A 17,045-nucleotide genomic window follows, 5' to 3' on the forward strand; every position below is an offset into this window, starting at 1 on the left:
TCACTCTTTCATCCCTGTGCTGTCCAAACCCCTTATGCAAGAGTTAACCAGCATCTTCACTCTTTCATCGCTATGCTAAGGGATTTGGACAGTATAGGGATGAAAGAGTGAAAGATGAAAGAATGACTCTTGCATCAGGGATTTGGACAGTATAGGGATGAAAGAGTGAAGATTCTGGTTAACTCTTGCATAAGGGATTTGGACAGCACAGGGATGAAAGAGTGAAGATGCTGGTTAACTCTTGCATCTGGGATTTGGACAGTACAGGGATGAAAGAGTGAAGATGCTGGTTAACTCTTGCATAAGGGATTTGGACAGTATAGGGATGAAAGAGTGAAGATGCTGGTTAACTCTTGCGTAAGGGATTTGGACAGTAGAGGGATGAAAGAGTGAAGATGCTGGTTAACTCTAGCATAAGGGATTTGGACAGTATAGGGATGAAAGAGTGAAGATGCCGGTTAACTCTTGCATAAGGGATTTGGACAGCACAGGGATGAAAGAGTGAAGATGCTGGTTAACTCTTGCATAAGGGATTTGGACAGTATAGGGATGAAAGAGTGAAGATGCTGGTTAACTCTTGCATAAGGTTGGACGCACAGGGATGAAAGAGTGAAGATGCTGGTTAACTCTTGCATAAGGGATTTGGACAGTATAGGGATGAAAGAGTGAAGATGCTGGTTAACTCTTGCATAAGGGATTTGGACAGCACAGGGATGAAAGAGTGAAGATGCCGGTTAACTCTTGCATCAGGGATTTGGACAGTATAGGGATGAAAGAGTGAAGATGCTGGTTAACTCTTGCATAAAGGATTTGGACAGTAGAGGGATGAAAGAGTGAAGATGCTGGTTGACTCTTGCATAAGGGATTTGGACAGTATAGGGATGAAAGAGTGAAGATGCTGGTTAACTCTTGCATCAGGGATTTGGACAGTATAGGGATGAAAGAGTGAAGATGCTGGTTAACTCTTGCATAAGGGATTTGGACAGTATGGGGATGAAAGAGTGAAGATGCTGGTTAACTCTTGCATCAGGGATTTGGACAGTAGAGGGATGAAAGAGTGAAGATGCTGGTTAACTCTTGCATAAGGGATTTGGACAGTATGGGGATGAAAGAGTGAAGATGCTGGTGAACTCTTGCATAAGGGATTTGGACAGCACAGGGATGAAAGAGTGAAGATGCTGGTTAACTCTTGCATAAGGGATTTGGACAGTACAGGGATGAAAGAGTGAAGATGCTGGTTAACTCTTGCATAAGGGATTTGGACAGCACAGGGATGAAAGAGTGAAGATGCTGGTTAACTCTTGCATAAGGGATTTGGACAGTACAGGGATGAAAGAGTGAAGATGCTGGTTAACTCTTGCATAAGGGATTTGGACAGTATAGGGATGAAAGAGTGAAGATGCTGGTTAACTCTTGCATAAGGGGTTTGGACAGTAAGAGGAGAGTTGATAAAGTAATGTATGTGTTATTCAAATATATTCAAGTTTCCAGCAATCTATTTGGTATGTAAGTAGTTTTAATAGTGAAATATATCTTAGAGTATTTGCGTCCATTACTGAATATAGTCTAAGTTGGGCGAGGCCATTTTGGGAGTAGGGGAGGAAGGTCACACTAGCTTAAGGGATGGGATAGGGCTTCTTCTTCTTCTTCTTCTTCTTCTTCTTCTTCTTCTTCTTCTCTTTCTTTTTCTTCTTACTCTTCTCCTCCTCTTCTTCCTCCTCCTCCTCCTCCTTCTCCTCTTCTTCTTCCTCTTCTTCCTCCTCTTGGATATATTTCTCTTCCTGGTCTTCCGTCTAAACCTATCCTCTTTACTTTCTTCCTCCTCCTCCTCCTCCTCCTCTTCCTCCTCCTCCTCCTCTTCCTCCTCCTCCTCGTTCTCTTCTCTCGACGCAGTAACGCAACGAGAGAGAGAGAGAGAGAGAGAGAGAGAGAGAGAGAGAGAGATTAGGGGTTAAGTTTAGCTAAATAATAATAATAATAATAATAATAATAATAATAATAATAATAATAATAATAATAATAATAATAATAATAATAATAATAATAATAATGATTTTTCTTTCCCTTCCCATTCTTCCTCCTCCTCCTCCTCCTCCTCCTCCTCCTCCTCCTCCCTTTCGTTTCTTCCCTCCATCCATCTCTCCTCCTGTCTCCACTTTTCCCTCCACCCCTCCATTTCTTTCCTCCATCCCTCTTCTTCCCTCCTCCTCCTCCTCCTCCTCCCTCTCCTTTTTTCTCTCTATCTCCCATTCTTCCTTTCTCTCCCTCATTCTCCTCCTCTTCCTCCTCTTCTTCCTCCTCCTCCTCTTCCACTTCTTCCTCTCTTTCTTCCATATCTAAATCTTCCTTTCCTCGCCACTTCCTTCCTTCTTCCTCCACCTCCTCCTCCTCCTCCTCTTCCACCTCCTCTTCCACTTCTTCCTCTCTTTCTTCCACATCTTTATCTTCCTTTCCTTGTAACATCCATCTATTTTTTCCTTCCTTCCTCTTCCTCCTCCACCTTCTCCTCCACCTCAGAGCGGGCGGGCGCCACCTCCCACTCCCCCTCCGGCAGCGAAGTCTCCCTCCACTCCGCCAAATCATCCACCTCGAACGTTTCCACCAAATCCAACGTTTCCACCAAATCCAACGTTTCCGGCAAATCGAACGTTTCCGGCAAATCCAACGTTTCCGGGCGGGCCTCGAACGTTTCCGGTAAGTCGGGTAAGTCTGCCAACGTTTCCACCAGGGCGGGAAGGTTAGTATCATCGGCATCATCGGCGTCCTCGGGAAACGTTTCGGGAAAGTCCGTCTCGCCCACAAACGTTCCCCCAAGGTCAAGTTCACGGGCAAGGTCAAAGGATTCAGCCTCAAGGTCACCCATCCAGAGAAAGGTCAGCTCCACTACTGCTGCCACCACCACCACCTCCACCACCACCACCTCCTCCACCACTCCACCAGCTCGTCCACATAACCACCCTCGCCGCCGAAGCCTCCATGATTCTGCTGCTAATGGGTGAGTGTGTGTGTGTGTGTGTGTGTGTGTGTGTGTGTGTGTGTGTGTGTGTGTGTGTGTGTGTGTGTGTGTGTGTCTCTCTCTCTCTCTCTCTCTCTCTCTCTCTCTCTCTCTCTCTCTCTCTCTCTCTCTCTCTCTCTCTCTTCCTTCCTTCCTTCAAAATACATACTTTTCAAATATATATATAAAAAGAGAGAGAGAGAGAGAGAGAAAAAGTTACATTCAAATTTCCCGCCATTTCCTTCCTATCTCAACCCAAGGGACCCTCTTTTCCCATATCCCAAATTTCCCAAGACATTTCCCCAATAACAAACCTCCCCAATAAACCACAAAACAAAAATACGCCCCAAAACAACCTCAATAAACGATAATAACGAAGAAAAACGAGATAAATAAAGAAACCGTCCCTGCTCCGAGACTGTCCCGCCGTCCGCCATTGATCTGTTTATGGCGGCCCACGGCTTGTCAACACAGGGAAATCTTTTAACATTTTTGCTTCCACGTGAGTTATGGCGGCTTATTTATTTACTTACCCCCTCCACAATGATAGCTAGATGTCTTGCGCTTAATTTGAGACTATGTTTGCTGGGTGGAAGTGGATGATAGTGGAGAAAAGTGGAAGAGAATAGGGAAGGGTGGAAGGGAAAACGAGGGAGGGAGTCCTATACGCCATGTCATCTTACGCAACGATTTTTATCATTTTTGCTTCCACGTGCGTTATGGCGCCTTATTTCTTTGCTTTCTCTCTCCACAATGATAAATAGATGTTTTGGGCTTAATTTGAGTGGAGGATTGCTGGGTGGAAGTGGATAATAGTGGAGGAAAATGGAAAAGAAGAGGGAGGGGTGGGAGGGACAGCGAGGGAGGGTCTTACGCCATGTTGAAAATTACACAAACATTTTTCCCTTTATTTTAGTAATGGCGTATTTTTCCTCAGTTTCCTCCCTCCACAATGATGAATAAAGGTGTAGGGCTTAATTTGAGTGGAGGTTTGGTGAGTGGAAGCGAGTATTAATGGCGGAAAGTGGAAAATAACAGAGCCGGGTGGAAGGGAAAGCGAGGGAGGATCTTACGCCATGTTGAAAATTACGCAAACATTTTTCCCTTTATTTTAGTAATGGCGTATTTTCCCTTTGTTTTCTCCCTCCACAATGATGAATGGATATCTTGGGCTTAATTTGAGTGGAGGTTTGGTGAGTGGAAGCGAGTATTAATGGCGGAAAGTGGAAAATAATGGAGCCGGGTGGAAGGGAAAGAAGGGAGGGTCTTACGCCATGTTGAAAATTACGCAAACATTTTTCTCTTTATTTTATTAATGGCGTATTTTCCCTCAGTTTCCTCCCTCCACAATGATGAGTGAAGGTCTTGGGCAGATATTGAGTGGATGCATCTTAATTATTTATTGTAAATTATGAAACCAAACAAATATAGCTGAATGTAACCAAACCTCTCCTGCTACTTAACCAGACCTGGCATAACCTCTTGGCAGGGGAAGCCTTGCCCTCCCTGCACCCCGTGAGGTCGATGGTGCTGGTCATGGTTCTAGAGGTTCTTAATCTTGGTATTAATGCCCGGGGTAGCCATTAGGTGCATAATTCCTCGCTGTGGTGGGCGCCATAATAAAGAAACATTGAGGGACCATACCCCTATTGACCCCCTGACTCATTGACCCTCCTGCCCCATTGACCCCCTTGCCCCATTGACCCCTCTGCCCCATTGACCCCCCTGCCCCATTGACCCCCTGCCCCATTGACCCCCTTGCCCCATTGACCCCCTTGCCCCATTGACCCCTCTGCCCCATTGACCCCCCTGCCCCATTGACCCTCCTGTCCCATTGACCCCCCTGACCTATTGATCCCTCTGCCCCATTGACCCCCCTGCCCCATTGACCTGGCATAAGAAAAGGTGGCGATGACCTGAGTGCGTCGGGTGAAAGGCTGGAGTATTGTTTGTGTGTGTTGTGAACATTTCCCGCACCTCCATCACCTCTCACCCCTCTCTCCCCCCCACAGCATGGCCAATAGTGAGGGTGGTGGCGGGGGGGGCAGCTCCTCCTCCTCCTCCTCGCGCCGCACCACCCCGCCGCCCCGGTCCGGCCCCGCCACGCCCACGGGCACCCCCACGCGCATGCACCCCGGCCACCCGCCCGCCCGCAAGCCACTCCCAGTGTTCAACTCCTACATGAGTCTGTTTCAGGTGCAGGAGAAGCTGAAGAAGGGGGAGGTGATTGAGGTGAGCCCCGGTGTGTGTGTGTGTGTGTGTGTGTGTTTTGATAGAGTGTGTGTGTGTGTGTGTATGTGTGTGTTTTGATAGAGTGTGTTTGTATGTGTGTTTTGATAGAGTATGTGTGTGTGTGTGTGTGTGTTTTGATAGTGTATGTGTGTCTGTGTCTGTGTTTTGATAGTGTATGTGTGTGTGTGTGTGTTTTGATAGTGTATGTGTGTGTGTGTGTTTTGATAGTTTATGTGTGTGTGTGTGTTTTGATAGAGTATGTGTGTGTGTGTGTGTTTTGATAGTGTATGTGTGTGTGTGTGTGTGTGTGTGTGTGTGTGTGTGTGTGTGTGTGTGTGTGTGTTTTAATTTTGATAAGGTGTGTCTGTGTGTGCGTTGAAAAATAAATGTGTGTGTGTGTGTGTGTGTGTGTGTGTGTGTGAATTCTATATATGTGTTTGTGTATGTTTTTGGATATATATAATTAAATAGAGGAGGATACATAACAAAAAATAATGATAATAATAATAACAATAATACAAATTTATACATAGAAATAACTTGATACATTTAACGAAAGCAAGAAATAATTTAGTTTTAAGTTATATGATAAATAAAATAATATAATCAATGTCTTATATGTATTGTGTATATATATATTTCTTTCATATATATATTAATTAATTTTCCATTTTACTCATTCTCATTCACAGGTTAATGATATAGTGTTATGATTTATATGATTTTATTGAATGTTTTATTTGTGTATTTTGGTTGACATAATGAAAAGTATTATGCTTATAGATTCACCATTCTCTCTCTCTCTCTCTCTCTCTCTCTCTCTCTCTCTCTCTCTCTCTCTCTCTCTCTCTCTCTCTCTCTTCCTCTTCCTTCCTCTTCCTTTCCCTCCCTTCCTTTTCCTTCCCTCCTCCCTTTCCTTCCTTCCTCTCCCTCCTTCCCTCACCTCCTTTCTCTCCCTTCCTTCCTCTCTGACTCTCTCTCTCTCTCTCTCCCTTCCTCTCCCTGTAAGCCACTAATAAGCTCTCACATCCAAATTTTTGTATCAAGTTCAAGTTCTTAAAATTCATAAATGCATAAATGTTCATAATGCCAATATATATGTCTCACCCTCTGCCCCTACACCCCCCCAATCACCCCTGTTCTAATCGCCCCCCCCCCCTTCTCTCTCTCCCCCCCCAGGGTGTGCTCCGTATCAACCCCAAGAACTACGAGGATGCTTATATCAGCGCGCCGGTAATTCTTGGTATTCGTCGGAAGTTTCTTGTTTACCCTACGAGTGTGTGTGTGTGTGTGTGTGTGTGTGTGTGTGTGTGTGTGTTTTTCTTTTTGTGTGTGTGTGTGTGTGTGTGTGTGTGTGTTTTTTTTTGTGTGTGTGTGTGTGTGTGTGTGTGTGTGTGTGTGTTTTTCTTTTTGTGTGTGTGTGTGTGTGTGTGTGTGTGTGTGTGTGTGTGTGTGTGTGTGTGTGTGTGCTAGCTTGGGTGAGAATTAATATTTAAACATTATTATTTTTTTTTAACTTTAATATATCAAATTTATCTCTACTTCTTTAATCAATTCTCTCTTTTTTATTTTATTTTTTTATTTTTATTACAGCAGAGGAGACTGTGTGTGTGTTTGTGTGTGTGTGTGTGTGTGTGTGTGTGTGTGTGTGTGTGTGGGGCTGTGTAAGCATAGGGAAGTGTATCTCTCTCTCTCTCTCTCTCTCTCTCTCTCTCTCTCTCTCTCTCTCTCTCTCTCTCTCTCTCTCTCTCTCTCTCTCTCTCTCTCTCTCAAATTTTTATATCAAGTTCAAGTTCTTGCATCCAAATTTTTATATCAAGGTCAAGTTCTTACGCTCTCTCTCTCTCTCTCTCTCTCTCTCTCTCTCTCTCTCTCTCTCTCTCTCTCTCTCTCTCTCTCTCTCTCTCTCTCTCTCTCTCTCTCTCTCTCTCTCTCTCTCTCTCTCTCTCTCTCTCTCTCTCTCTCTCTCTCTCTCTCTCTCTCTCTCTTCCTACCCCTTCCTTCCCCTTCTCTTCCTCTCTCTCCTCTTCCTTCCCCTTCTCTTCCCCTCCCTTCCTCTTCCTTCCCCTTCTCTTCTCCTCCCTTCCTCTCTCTGCCCTCTTCCTTCCCCTTCCTTCCCTCATCTTCAAAGGGCTGGGAATAGAAAACGGAGATCCTTATAGAAACACTAATAGGTCTAATAGCCGAGGAGGGGAGACCGAGGGAAACTTATATATAGAAGAAGGGGAGACTGGCCTATCTTGAGAATGGTGGAGATAGGGAGGGAAAGAAGATAGGAAGAGAGAAGGGAAGAAAGAAAGAGAGAGATGAATTTACTGAAGAAGGAAGGGGAATGATTGTGTGTGTGTGTGTGTGTGTGTGTGTGTGTGTGTGTGTGTGTGTACGTAGTTTTAAGTGTACATGACTAGTAAGCTCTCTTTTTTTTCTTATTCTGAACATCCAAATTTTTATATCAAGTTCAAGTTCTTTCTTAAAATTCATATATACAAATAATAATAATAATAATAATAATAATAATAATAATAATAATAATAAGTATGATAGAGAGATAGATTGTTGAATAGATTGTTAAGTTGATATATAAATAGATAGATTATGTATTTTTAATTTATGTATTTCCTTGAACCTCTCTCTCTCTCTCTCTCTCTCTCTCTCTCTCTCTCTCTCTCTCTCTCTCTCTCTCTCTCCTTCCTTCCATCCTTCCTCTCTCCCTAACTCTCCTCCTTCCTTCCTTCCCTCCACTTCATCCTCCTTCCTTCCCCCCCACCCTCCACCCACAACACCATCCCCCCCTCCTCCTCCTCCCCCGTCTCCCCCGCCCCGCTAACGCCCCGCTCACCCACAGGACGGGGGGATGGACATCTATATTGGCGGGGTACATGATCGGCACGCGGCCCTACACGGGGATGTGGTGGCGGTGGAGCTGTTTCCGCCACACCAATGGAAGGTATGTGGATGTGTGTGTGTGTGGAGGAGTGGGGGGTGGGGGGGGTTAGGGTGGAGGAGTGAGTTGGGGGAAGGAGGAGGAGGTGGAGGAGTAGGAAGAGGAAGAGTTAAGAAGAAATGTTAGGAACGGAAGGGAAGGGAGAGAGAAGGAAGGAAGGAGAGGGAGAGAGAAGGAAAGAAGGAAGGAAGGAGAGGGGGAAAGAAGGAAGGAAGGGAAAATATATGAAGGAGAAAGAGGGAAGGAAGGAAGGAAGAGAAAGAGAAAGGAAGGAGGGAAAGATGAAGGAAGGAAGGAAGGAAGAGAGAGAGAAAGGAAAGAGGGAAGGAAGGAAGGAAGGAAGGAAAAACACATGATTGATTGCATGTATGAAATTCCTCCTCAAGATCCACAAATTTTACATCATAACAATACAATCAATGCTGTTTTAAGTATACATAGAATCTCCTTCTCATCATAGCTACAGAATCAATGCTCTCAAGTGCAGTGAAATGCTGGCAAGTCTCGTCAAATGCCGGTTTTAAGTGGGTTAAAATTCGATACCTTTCCAGCTAGGTTGAACCCCCCCCCCTCCCCCCTCTGGCTCCTGGTCCAAAGCTGTCAAAGTATTTTCATCTCTGTTCTGTGGTGCTAATGTTTCCTGCTGTCAAATGCTGTCAAATGCTGTTATATGGTTGTCACTGATGTCCATTCCTTTCATACACGGTTAAATGCCCTTGTGTGCTTTTCCTTGGTGTTAGATCCTCCTCTCTCTCCCACACACTGCTCTCCATTCCTTGTATAGACCATTCGATGCTGTTGTGTGCTGTTCCTTGGTGTTTAATCCTCCTCTCTCTCCCACACACTGCTCTCCATTCCTTGTATAGACCATTCGATGCTGTTGTGTGCTGTTCCATGGTGTTCAATCCTCCTCTCTCTCCCACACACTGCTCTCCATTCCTTGTATAGACCATTCGATGCTGTTGTGTGCTGTTACAAGGTGTGCAATCCTCCTCTCTCTCCCACACACTGCTCTCCATTCCTTGTATAGACCATTCGATGCTGTTGTGTGCTGTTCCAAGGTGTTAGATCCTCCTCTCTCTCCCACACACTGCTCTCCATTCCTTGTATAGACCATTCGATGCTGTTGTGTGCTGTTCCTTGGTGTTTAATCCTCCTCTCTCTCCCACACACAGCTCTCCATTCCTTGTATAGACCATTCGATGCTGTTTTGTGATGTTCCAAGGTGTTATATCCTCCTCTCTCTCCCACACACTGCTCTCCATTCCTTGTATAGACCATTCGATGCTGTTGTGTGCTGTTCCTTGGTGTTCGATCCTCCTCTCTCTCCCACACACAGCTCTCCATTCCTTGTATATGCCATTAGATGCCCTTGTGTGCTGTTACAAGGTGTTCAATCCTCCTCTCTCTCCCACACACTGCTCTCCATTCCTTGTATAGACCATTCGATGCTGTTGTGTGCTGTTCCAAGGTGTTAGATCCTCCTCTCTCTCCCACACACTGCTCTCCATTCCTTGTATAGACCATTCGATGCTGTTGTGTGCTGTTCCTTGGTGTTCGATCCTCCTCTCTCTCCCACACACAGCTCTCCATTCCTTGTATATGCCATTAGATGCCCTTGTGTGCTGTTACAAGGTGTTCAATCCTCCTCTCTCTCCCACACACTGCTCTCCATTCCTTGTATAGACCATTCGATGCTGTTGTGTGCTGTTCCTTGGTGTTCAATCCTCCTCTCTCCCACACACTGCTCTCCATTCCTTGTATATGCCATTAGATGCCCTTGTGTGCTGTTCCTTGGTGTTAGATCCTCCTCTCTCTCCCACACACTGCTCTCCATTCCTTGTATAGACCATTCGATGCTGTTGTGTGCTGTTCCTTGGTGTTCAATCCTCCTCTCTCCCACACACTGCTCTCCATTCCTTGTATATGCCATTAGATGCCCTTGTGTGCTGTTACAAGGTGTTCAATCCTCCTCTCTCTCCCACACTGCTCTCCATTCCTTGTATAGACCATTCGATGCTGTTGTGTGCTGTTCCATGGTGTTCGATCCTCCTCTCTCTCCCACACACAGCTCTCCATTCCTTGTATAGACCATTCGATGCTGTTGTGTGCTGTTCCTTGGTGTTCGATCCTCCTCTCTCTCCCACACACAGCTCTCCATTCCTTGTATAGACCATTCGATGCTGTTGTGTGCTGTTCCTTGGTGTTCAATCCTCCTCTCTCCCACACACTGCTCTCCATTCCTTGTATAGACCATTCGATGCTGTTGTGTGCTGTTACAAGGTGTTCGATCCTCCTCTCTCTCCCACACACTGCTCTCCATTCCTTGTATAGACCATTCGATGCTGTTGTGTGCTGTTCCTTGGTGTTTAATCCTCCTCTCTCTCCCACACACTGCTCTCCATTCCTTGTATAGACCATTCGATGCTGTTGTGTGCTGTTACAAGGTGTTGATCCTCTCTCTCTCCACACACTGCTCTCCATTCCTTGTATAGACCATTCGATGCTGTTGTGTGCTGTTCCTTGGTGTTTAATCCTCCTCTCTCTCCCACACACTGCTCTCCATTCCTTGTATAGACCATTCGATGCTGTTGTGTGCTGTTCCTTGGTGTTCGATCCTCCTCTCTCTCCCACACACTGCTCTCCATTCCTTGTATAGACCATTCGATGCTGTTGTGTGCTGTTACAAGGTGTTCAATCCTCCTCTCTCTCCCACACAGGTGCTGTATGATTCGCTGGACGAGTACCTCTCTGGAAACCCATCCCAGCGCGACCTCGTGCTGGGAACAACCACAACAACATCCACCACAATCACTACCACACACACGACACAGCCACTACAGGAAACAACCACTACCACAGCTACCACTACTACTACTACTACTACTACTGCTACTGCTGGAAGGGATATAGCTGCTACTACTACTACTACTACTACTACTACTACTGCTTCTGCTGTTAGGCTGAAAGATGCCAGAAATATTGCTAATAGGCCTAATGTTAATAGAGGAGGAGGAGGAGGAGGAGGAGGAGGAGGAGGAGGAGTGGTGGAAGACTTAGGGCAAGGTGACAGTGATGTTTTGATAGAGGAGGAGGAGGAGGAGGAGGAGGAGAAGAAGAGAGGAAAAGGAGGAGGAGGAGGGAGGAGTGAAGGGAAGAAGAAGGAAACGGCGAGTAAGAAGAGGAGGAAGCGGAGAGGAAGAGGGAGGAAGAAGGAGAAGAAGGAGGAGGAAGACGGAGGAGGAGGAGGAGAAGTGATTAAAAAAGAAGAGGAGGTAGTGGAGGAAATTCAAAACCTATCCACACAAATCGACACTCTGACCCTTCTACCTTCCTCCTCCTCTTCCACCTCCTTCCACATGCACCCAAAGGAAGAGGAGGAGGAAGAGGAAGAGGAGGAGGACAGTGCCAGGCTAGGGAGGGCCGTGGCGCCCGACGAACTCAGCGAATGCGAATCCGTGGACAATGAAAGTGGAGAAAGCGAATCCCTAAATTATGATCAGTTACGCGAGGATCAAGCCTTCTTCCAGGCCCAGTGGGAGGCGTCCTTTGGGCCCGGGACACCACAGGGGGACGCCAACACCCCGGGGGAACCTCACTCCACCCCTACGAACAACCCCAACCCCATGCCGAAAGCCACCGGGGATACAGAGGGGTGTAAGTCCGAGGATGTGTCGGCGAACGTAAAAATTGAAAAGGATGTGACACCGGACATTGGGACCCACAGGGGGGCTTCCACAGGGGCCCAGGACACCCCCAAGGGAAGAAGGGACGCTGGGGAGGATGCGAGGAAGAAGAGGAAGACCAGGGTGAGGAAGGAGAAGGGGAAGGGAAGCAAGAACGAAGGAGGGAAAATCGAGGCGAAATACGTTGTGGATATCGAAGCGAAGGGAGGAAGGAGAGGGGATGGAGGGGGTGTGGGAGTGCCTGGGGGGGGCGGGGGGGGAGGCACAGTCACCCCACAGACCCCGCAGACCCCAAAGCACACCGGCACCCCAAACCGCACCCCACAGAAGCAGCCGAAGCCACAGCGGACGGAGCCAACCATCGCGCAGATCAAGCGTTTGGCCGAGTGGGAACGCTTCATTCAGCGGACTGGACACGTGGTCTACATAGCCGAGCGGAAACACACACGCCTTGCCGCTGGGGCCCTGAAGACCTTCCCCGACCGCAACCCCGTCTACGCGCTCTTCGCCCCGACGGATCACCGGGTCCCGAGAATGAAGGTCCCATTTGCGCAGCTTCCGGGAGACTGGAGAGGACGGTTTGCGGAGGTTGTGAAGGATCGGATCTTCCTATGTCGCATCGCACAGTGGTCCGAGCCGAAGTATGCTATGGGGTGAGTGTGTGTGTGTGTGTGTGTGTGTGTGTGTGTGTGTGTGTGTTCCTTCTCTTGATATATGAACCGTGGCACCTCCTCCTCCTCTTCCTCCTCTTCCTCCTCCTCTTCCTCCTCTTAATTTGCAACCCATTCTCTCTCTCTCTCTTTCTCTCTCTCATTTTTATCCTCCTCCTCCTCCTCCTCCTCCTCCTCCTCTTTGTTCTTCTTTTTCCTCCTCCTCCTCCTCCTCTTTTTTCTTCTTTTTCCTCCTCCTCCTCCTCCTCCTCCTCCTCCTCCTCCTCTTCACTTTCTTCCTTTCCCTTCTCTTTTTCCTCTCTTCCTCCATATCCTCTCCTCCTCCTCCTCCTCCTCCTCACCATCACCAACACCCCCCCTCCCCTCCCCTCACCTCCCTCCCACTCCACTAACACCCTTCCCCCTTCTCTTCCACCCCCTCCACAGTGAGTTGGTCCGCGTGGTGGGTGAAGTGGGCGACCTGGATGCAGAGACGGAGGCGCTGCTGCTGGAGAATGGGGTGGAGGATGATCCGTTTCCGCCCGCGACCTTAGTTGACCTCCCGACCCTGCCCTGGGACATACCGGAGGAGGTGGGTCATTTGGGGGTCATATCGGGGAGGTGCGAGGGGTGGGGGGGCTGTGTGTGTGTGTGTGTGTGTGTGTGTGTCCCATCCCTACCCTACCCTACCCATCCCTACCCTTCCCAACCCTTCCCATGTAACACCCATCATCGTTACCCATTTCTCTATCAATCTCCCACTTATCCCCATCTATTTCCACCCCCCCATAGGAATTGTCACGGCGCACTGACCTTCGCCACGAGTGCATCTTCACAATCGACCCGCCCACCGCCCGTGACCTGGACGACGCGATCTCCTGCACCCGACTCCCCGGGGGGCGGCTGAAGGTCGGGGTACATATCGCGGATGTCTCCTTCTTTGTACGGGAAGGCTCAGCGCTGGATGAGGTGGCCGCCCAGCGCGCCACATCCGTGTATCTGGTGGACAAGGTGGGTGTGGGTGGAGGTGGAGGGGCAGGGAGGGTGTGTGTGGGGTGGGGTGGAGGGTTACGGAGGGGGTTGTGGGGGGGATGGGTGAGGACAGGGAGGGTGTGTGTGGGGGGTGGAGGATGGTCAGGGAAGGTGTGTGTGGGGTGGGGGAGGTGCAAGGAGGGTATGTGGGGGTGTGGGAGGGTCAGGGAAGGTGTGTGTGGGGTGGGTGAGGACAGGGAGGGTGTGTGTGGGGTGGGGAGCGTCAGGGAAGGTGTGTATGGGGTGGGGGAGGTGCAAGGAGGGTATGTGGGGGTGTGGGAGGGTCAGGGAGGGGGTGTGGGGGGGATGGGAGGGGTGTGTGGGGTGTGTGGAGGGGTGAGAAAGGAGAGTAGAGAGGATGTGTCTCTTTTCTCTTTTTTTTGTTATCATATTTTTTTTTCCCTTATGGAGTGTGTGTGTGTGTGTGTGTGTGTGTGTGTGTGTGTGTGTGTGTGTGTGTGTAAGTAAGTAGTTTAATATAATTTATAAAGTTTTAATATTTTTTTAACTATTTTTAATCCAGTAACAACACCAGAGTTCTGTATATTTTATTGACTATATAAAGATTTTGCTTAAGTGCTGAATGTGGAGAACAGATTGGAACTGTTGTCATATTAACCAAATTAACATTCTTAAACACACTTGTGGTCAATGAATATCCATCTATCTATCTATCTCTGTCTATCTGTGTGCTGACGCCCCCCTCTCCCCAGGTGGTGCCCATGCTGCCCCGTGCGCTGAGTGAGGGCCTGTGCAGCCTGGTGCCTGGCGGGGACAAGCTGGCGGTGTCTGTGGTGTGGGAGGTGGGGGCCGGGGGGCAGGTGCTCAGCGAGTGGTTCGGCCGCACGGTGATCCGGTCCTGCGCCCAGCTGACCTACGCCCACGCCCAGGCTGTCATCACTGCTGCCCCTGACCCCGACCTGCCCCCCGTGGCCCCGCCCCACACCCCCGCGGCGGTGGCGGCCGTGGTGGAGGCACTGCACGGCCTGGCGGCCACACTGCGGCGGAAGCGCTTCGAGGGCGGGGCGCTGCACCTACAGCAGCCCCGCCTGGCCTTCACGGTGGACCCCGCCACGCGGCGGCCGCTGGGGCTGCTGGAGGGCGGGGACATCGGGGACGGCCCCGAGGCGCACCACCTGGTGGAGGAGCTCATGCTGATGGCCAACATGGCCGCCGCAGAGCGCATCTACGAGGCGTCGCCCCGCCAGGCTGTGCTGCGCCGCCACCCCCCGCCGCTGCCCGGCCCCATGCACGGCACCGTGCGTGCGCTAGCAGCCGCCGGCGTGCCCCTGGACGCCTCCTCCGCCGGGGCGCTGCAGGCATCACTGGAGGGGCTGTCCGGGGTGGTGGCGCTGGCGGCGGCCTCGCTGTGCAGCCGCCCCATGCAGTTTGCACGCTACTTCACGCCCGGGGCGGGGGGCGAGGCGGAGCTGCCGGCACACCACCGCCACTACGCCCTCAGTGTACCGCGGTACACACACTTCACCTCACCCATCAGGCGCTTCCCAGACATCCTGGTGCACCGCCTCCTGGCCCACACCCTGGACCCACCCTGCCCCGCCCCGGCCCTGGCCCCGCCCATCCTGCCTAAGGTCTGTGAGCACTGCAACGACCGGAAACGCGCCGCCAAGACGGTGCAGGAGGCGAGCGGGGAGCTGTGCCTCGGGGCGGTGGTGCGGCGGTGCGGGGCGCTGGTGCAGCCCGCCCTGGCCCTGCAAGTCCTGGACCACTCTTTTGACGCACTCCTGACCCGCCTCGGCCTGGTCCGCCGGGTCTACACCAACGCACTCCCCCTCACCGCCACCAACTACACCCGCCCCCCTGGCCGCCCCCCCTCCCTCACACTCCACTGGGCGGGGGAGGCCGGCCGCCCGCCCCTCGTCCAGGAAGTGGCGGTTCTGACCCAAGTGGAGGTGGTGCTGAAGCCACTTGATAACTCCACATTAAAGTTCCAGACGGTTCTGCTCCGCCCCGCCCACTGACCCCTCCACTCCACCCCTCCACATGCACTGCCACTCCTCCTCCACCCTCCCACACCCTCCCACTCCACCTGACAAGCTTTAGACTCCACCCACTCCACTTCGCAGCCTCAGAAGTTGTCCCACAGCCACCCACGACAACCACTCCATCCACTCCCCTCTGCAACCTTTGAAAGTCCACCCCAGATCCACCCACTCCACCCAGCAACCTCTCCACCCCCTCCACAACCACCCACTCCACACAGCAACCTTTTAACCCCTCCACATCCACCTCACTTCCACCCAGCAACCTTTCCACCCCCTCCACAACCACCCACTCCACCCAGCAACCTTTCCACCCCCTCCACATCCACCCACTCCTCCCAGCAACCTCTCCACCCCCCTCCACAACCACCCACTCCACCCAGCAACCTTTTAACCCCCTCCACAACCACCCACTCCACCCAGCAACCTTTCCACCCCCTCCACATCCACCCACTCCTCCCAGCAACCTTTTAACCCCCTCTACAACCACCCACTCCACCCAGCAACCTTTCCACCCCCCTCCACATCCACTCAACAACCTTTTAACCCCCACCACATCCACCCCCACTTCCACCCAGCAACCTCTCCACCCCACTCCACATTCACCCACTGCCCTAAACTCCACCTCACAACCACTAGCTACCAATCCATCCATGTCACTGCCCAAAATTCCACTACTGTAACACCCACTCCACCTCCTCCACCTCCTCTGATGGTTACGGTGATGATTATTATTATTATTATTATTATTATTATTATTATTATTATTTTTATCATTATTATTTCTCTCCTTCCCTTCCACTTTCTTCCACTTTCTTCCACTCTCCCTCTTCCTTCCTTCCTTTCTCTCCCTTCCACTTTCTCCCACTCTCCTTCCTTCCACTCCCTTCCACTGTCTTCCTTCCACTCTCCTCCACTTCCTATCATTATCATCCTTATTTCCTCTTCCCTCCGTTATTCCGCTTCCACATTCGTGCGTTCGTTCGTCCGTGTGTTTCCGAGCGACGACGGAGCTTCAAAAAAAGAAAAAAAAAGAAAACAATCAGCAGCGTCCTATAGTGTCCCTCCAGCCCATATATATACGCACACACACACGCACACACACACACGCACACACACACACGCACACACAGGTACTCGGTCTACCTCAGTATTGTGCAAGAAAGAAAGAAAGAAAGCAAAAGTGAGATAGTGAGCAAGAAAGAAAGAAAGAAAGAAAGAAAGAAAAAGTGAGATAGTCAGAGAAGAAAGAAAGAAATGAGAGAAAGGAAGGAAGGAAAATGAAAGAAAGAAAGATAGAGAAAAAAAGAGAAAAATTAAAGAAAGTGAGTAAGAGAAGAAGACAAAAGAAAAAATAAAGAGAGGAAGAAAATCAGTTTAAGAAAGAAAGAAAGAAAAAAATGAGAGAAAATGAAAGAAAAAGTGAGATAGTGAGAGAGGAAAAAGAAGAAAGAAAGAAAGAGAGAAACTAAAGAAGAAAATGAGACAGAAGAAAAGAAAGAA

General features: G+C 49.6%; 1 protein-coding gene and 2 long non-coding RNA genes across 18 annotated transcripts in view; 2 read left to right on the forward strand and 1 right to left on the reverse strand.

The window, feature by feature from the left end:
* Positions 1 to 15,765, forward strand: part of LOC126992730 (DIS3-like exonuclease 2) — a 62,801-nt gene extending 47,036 nt beyond the window's left edge. For 4 of the 5 annotated variants that reach the window (XM_050851547.1, XM_050851545.1, XM_050851546.1 and 1 more), the window contains 8 exons: positions 2,518 to 2,995; positions 5,008 to 5,227; positions 6,407 to 6,460; positions 8,073 to 8,174; positions 10,892 to 12,510; positions 12,955 to 13,099; positions 13,300 to 13,518; positions 14,253 to 15,765. In XM_050851547.1, the coding sequence (XP_050707504.1) occupies positions 2,518 to 2,995; positions 5,008 to 5,227; positions 6,407 to 6,460; positions 8,073 to 8,174; positions 10,892 to 12,510; positions 12,955 to 13,099; positions 13,300 to 13,518; positions 14,253 to 15,521 (4,106 nt within the window). In that variant the 3' untranslated portion in view covers positions 15,522 to 15,765. Of the gene's footprint in view, positions 1 to 2,517; positions 2,996 to 3,202; positions 3,498 to 5,007; positions 5,228 to 6,406; positions 6,461 to 8,072; positions 8,175 to 10,891; positions 12,511 to 12,954; positions 13,100 to 13,299; positions 13,519 to 14,252 lie in introns of those variants that run through there. The other variant, XM_050851548.1, reaches the window with a different exon arrangement.
* On the forward strand, positions 8,218 to 10,607 carry LOC126992734 (uncharacterized). Of its 2 annotated transcripts, none has more exons than XR_007746964.1 (3): positions 8,218 to 9,314; positions 9,561 to 9,642; positions 10,455 to 10,607. It is a non-coding gene; the product is annotated as an uncharacterized LOC126992734 (long non-coding RNA). The 2 variants fall into 2 exon arrangements; XR_007746963.1 differs by lacking the exon at positions 10,455 to 10,607 and adding an exon at positions 9,807 to 9,876.
* On the reverse strand, positions 15,579 to 16,266 carry LOC126992732 (uncharacterized). Of its 11 annotated transcripts, none has more exons than XR_007746959.1 (4): positions 16,111 to 16,247; positions 15,970 to 15,995; positions 15,768 to 15,929; positions 15,579 to 15,727 (listed from the first exon to the last, which is right to left on the reverse strand). It is a non-coding gene; the product is annotated as an uncharacterized LOC126992732 (long non-coding RNA). The 11 variants fall into 11 exon arrangements; XR_007746960.1 differs by having other exon boundaries at positions 15,768 to 15,888; positions 15,930 to 15,995; XR_007746952.1 differs by lacking the exon at positions 16,111 to 16,247 and adding an exon at positions 16,050 to 16,076 and having other exon boundaries at positions 15,768 to 15,888; positions 15,970 to 16,009.
* Positions 16,267 to 17,045: the final 779 nt, after the last annotated feature.

This window comes from Eriocheir sinensis, unplaced genomic scaffold (genome assembly GCF_024679095.1).
Source record: "Eriocheir sinensis breed Jianghai 21 unplaced genomic scaffold, ASM2467909v1 Scaffold50, whole genome shotgun sequence".
Taxonomy (NCBI): domain Eukaryota; kingdom Metazoa; phylum Arthropoda; class Malacostraca; order Decapoda; family Varunidae; genus Eriocheir; species Eriocheir sinensis.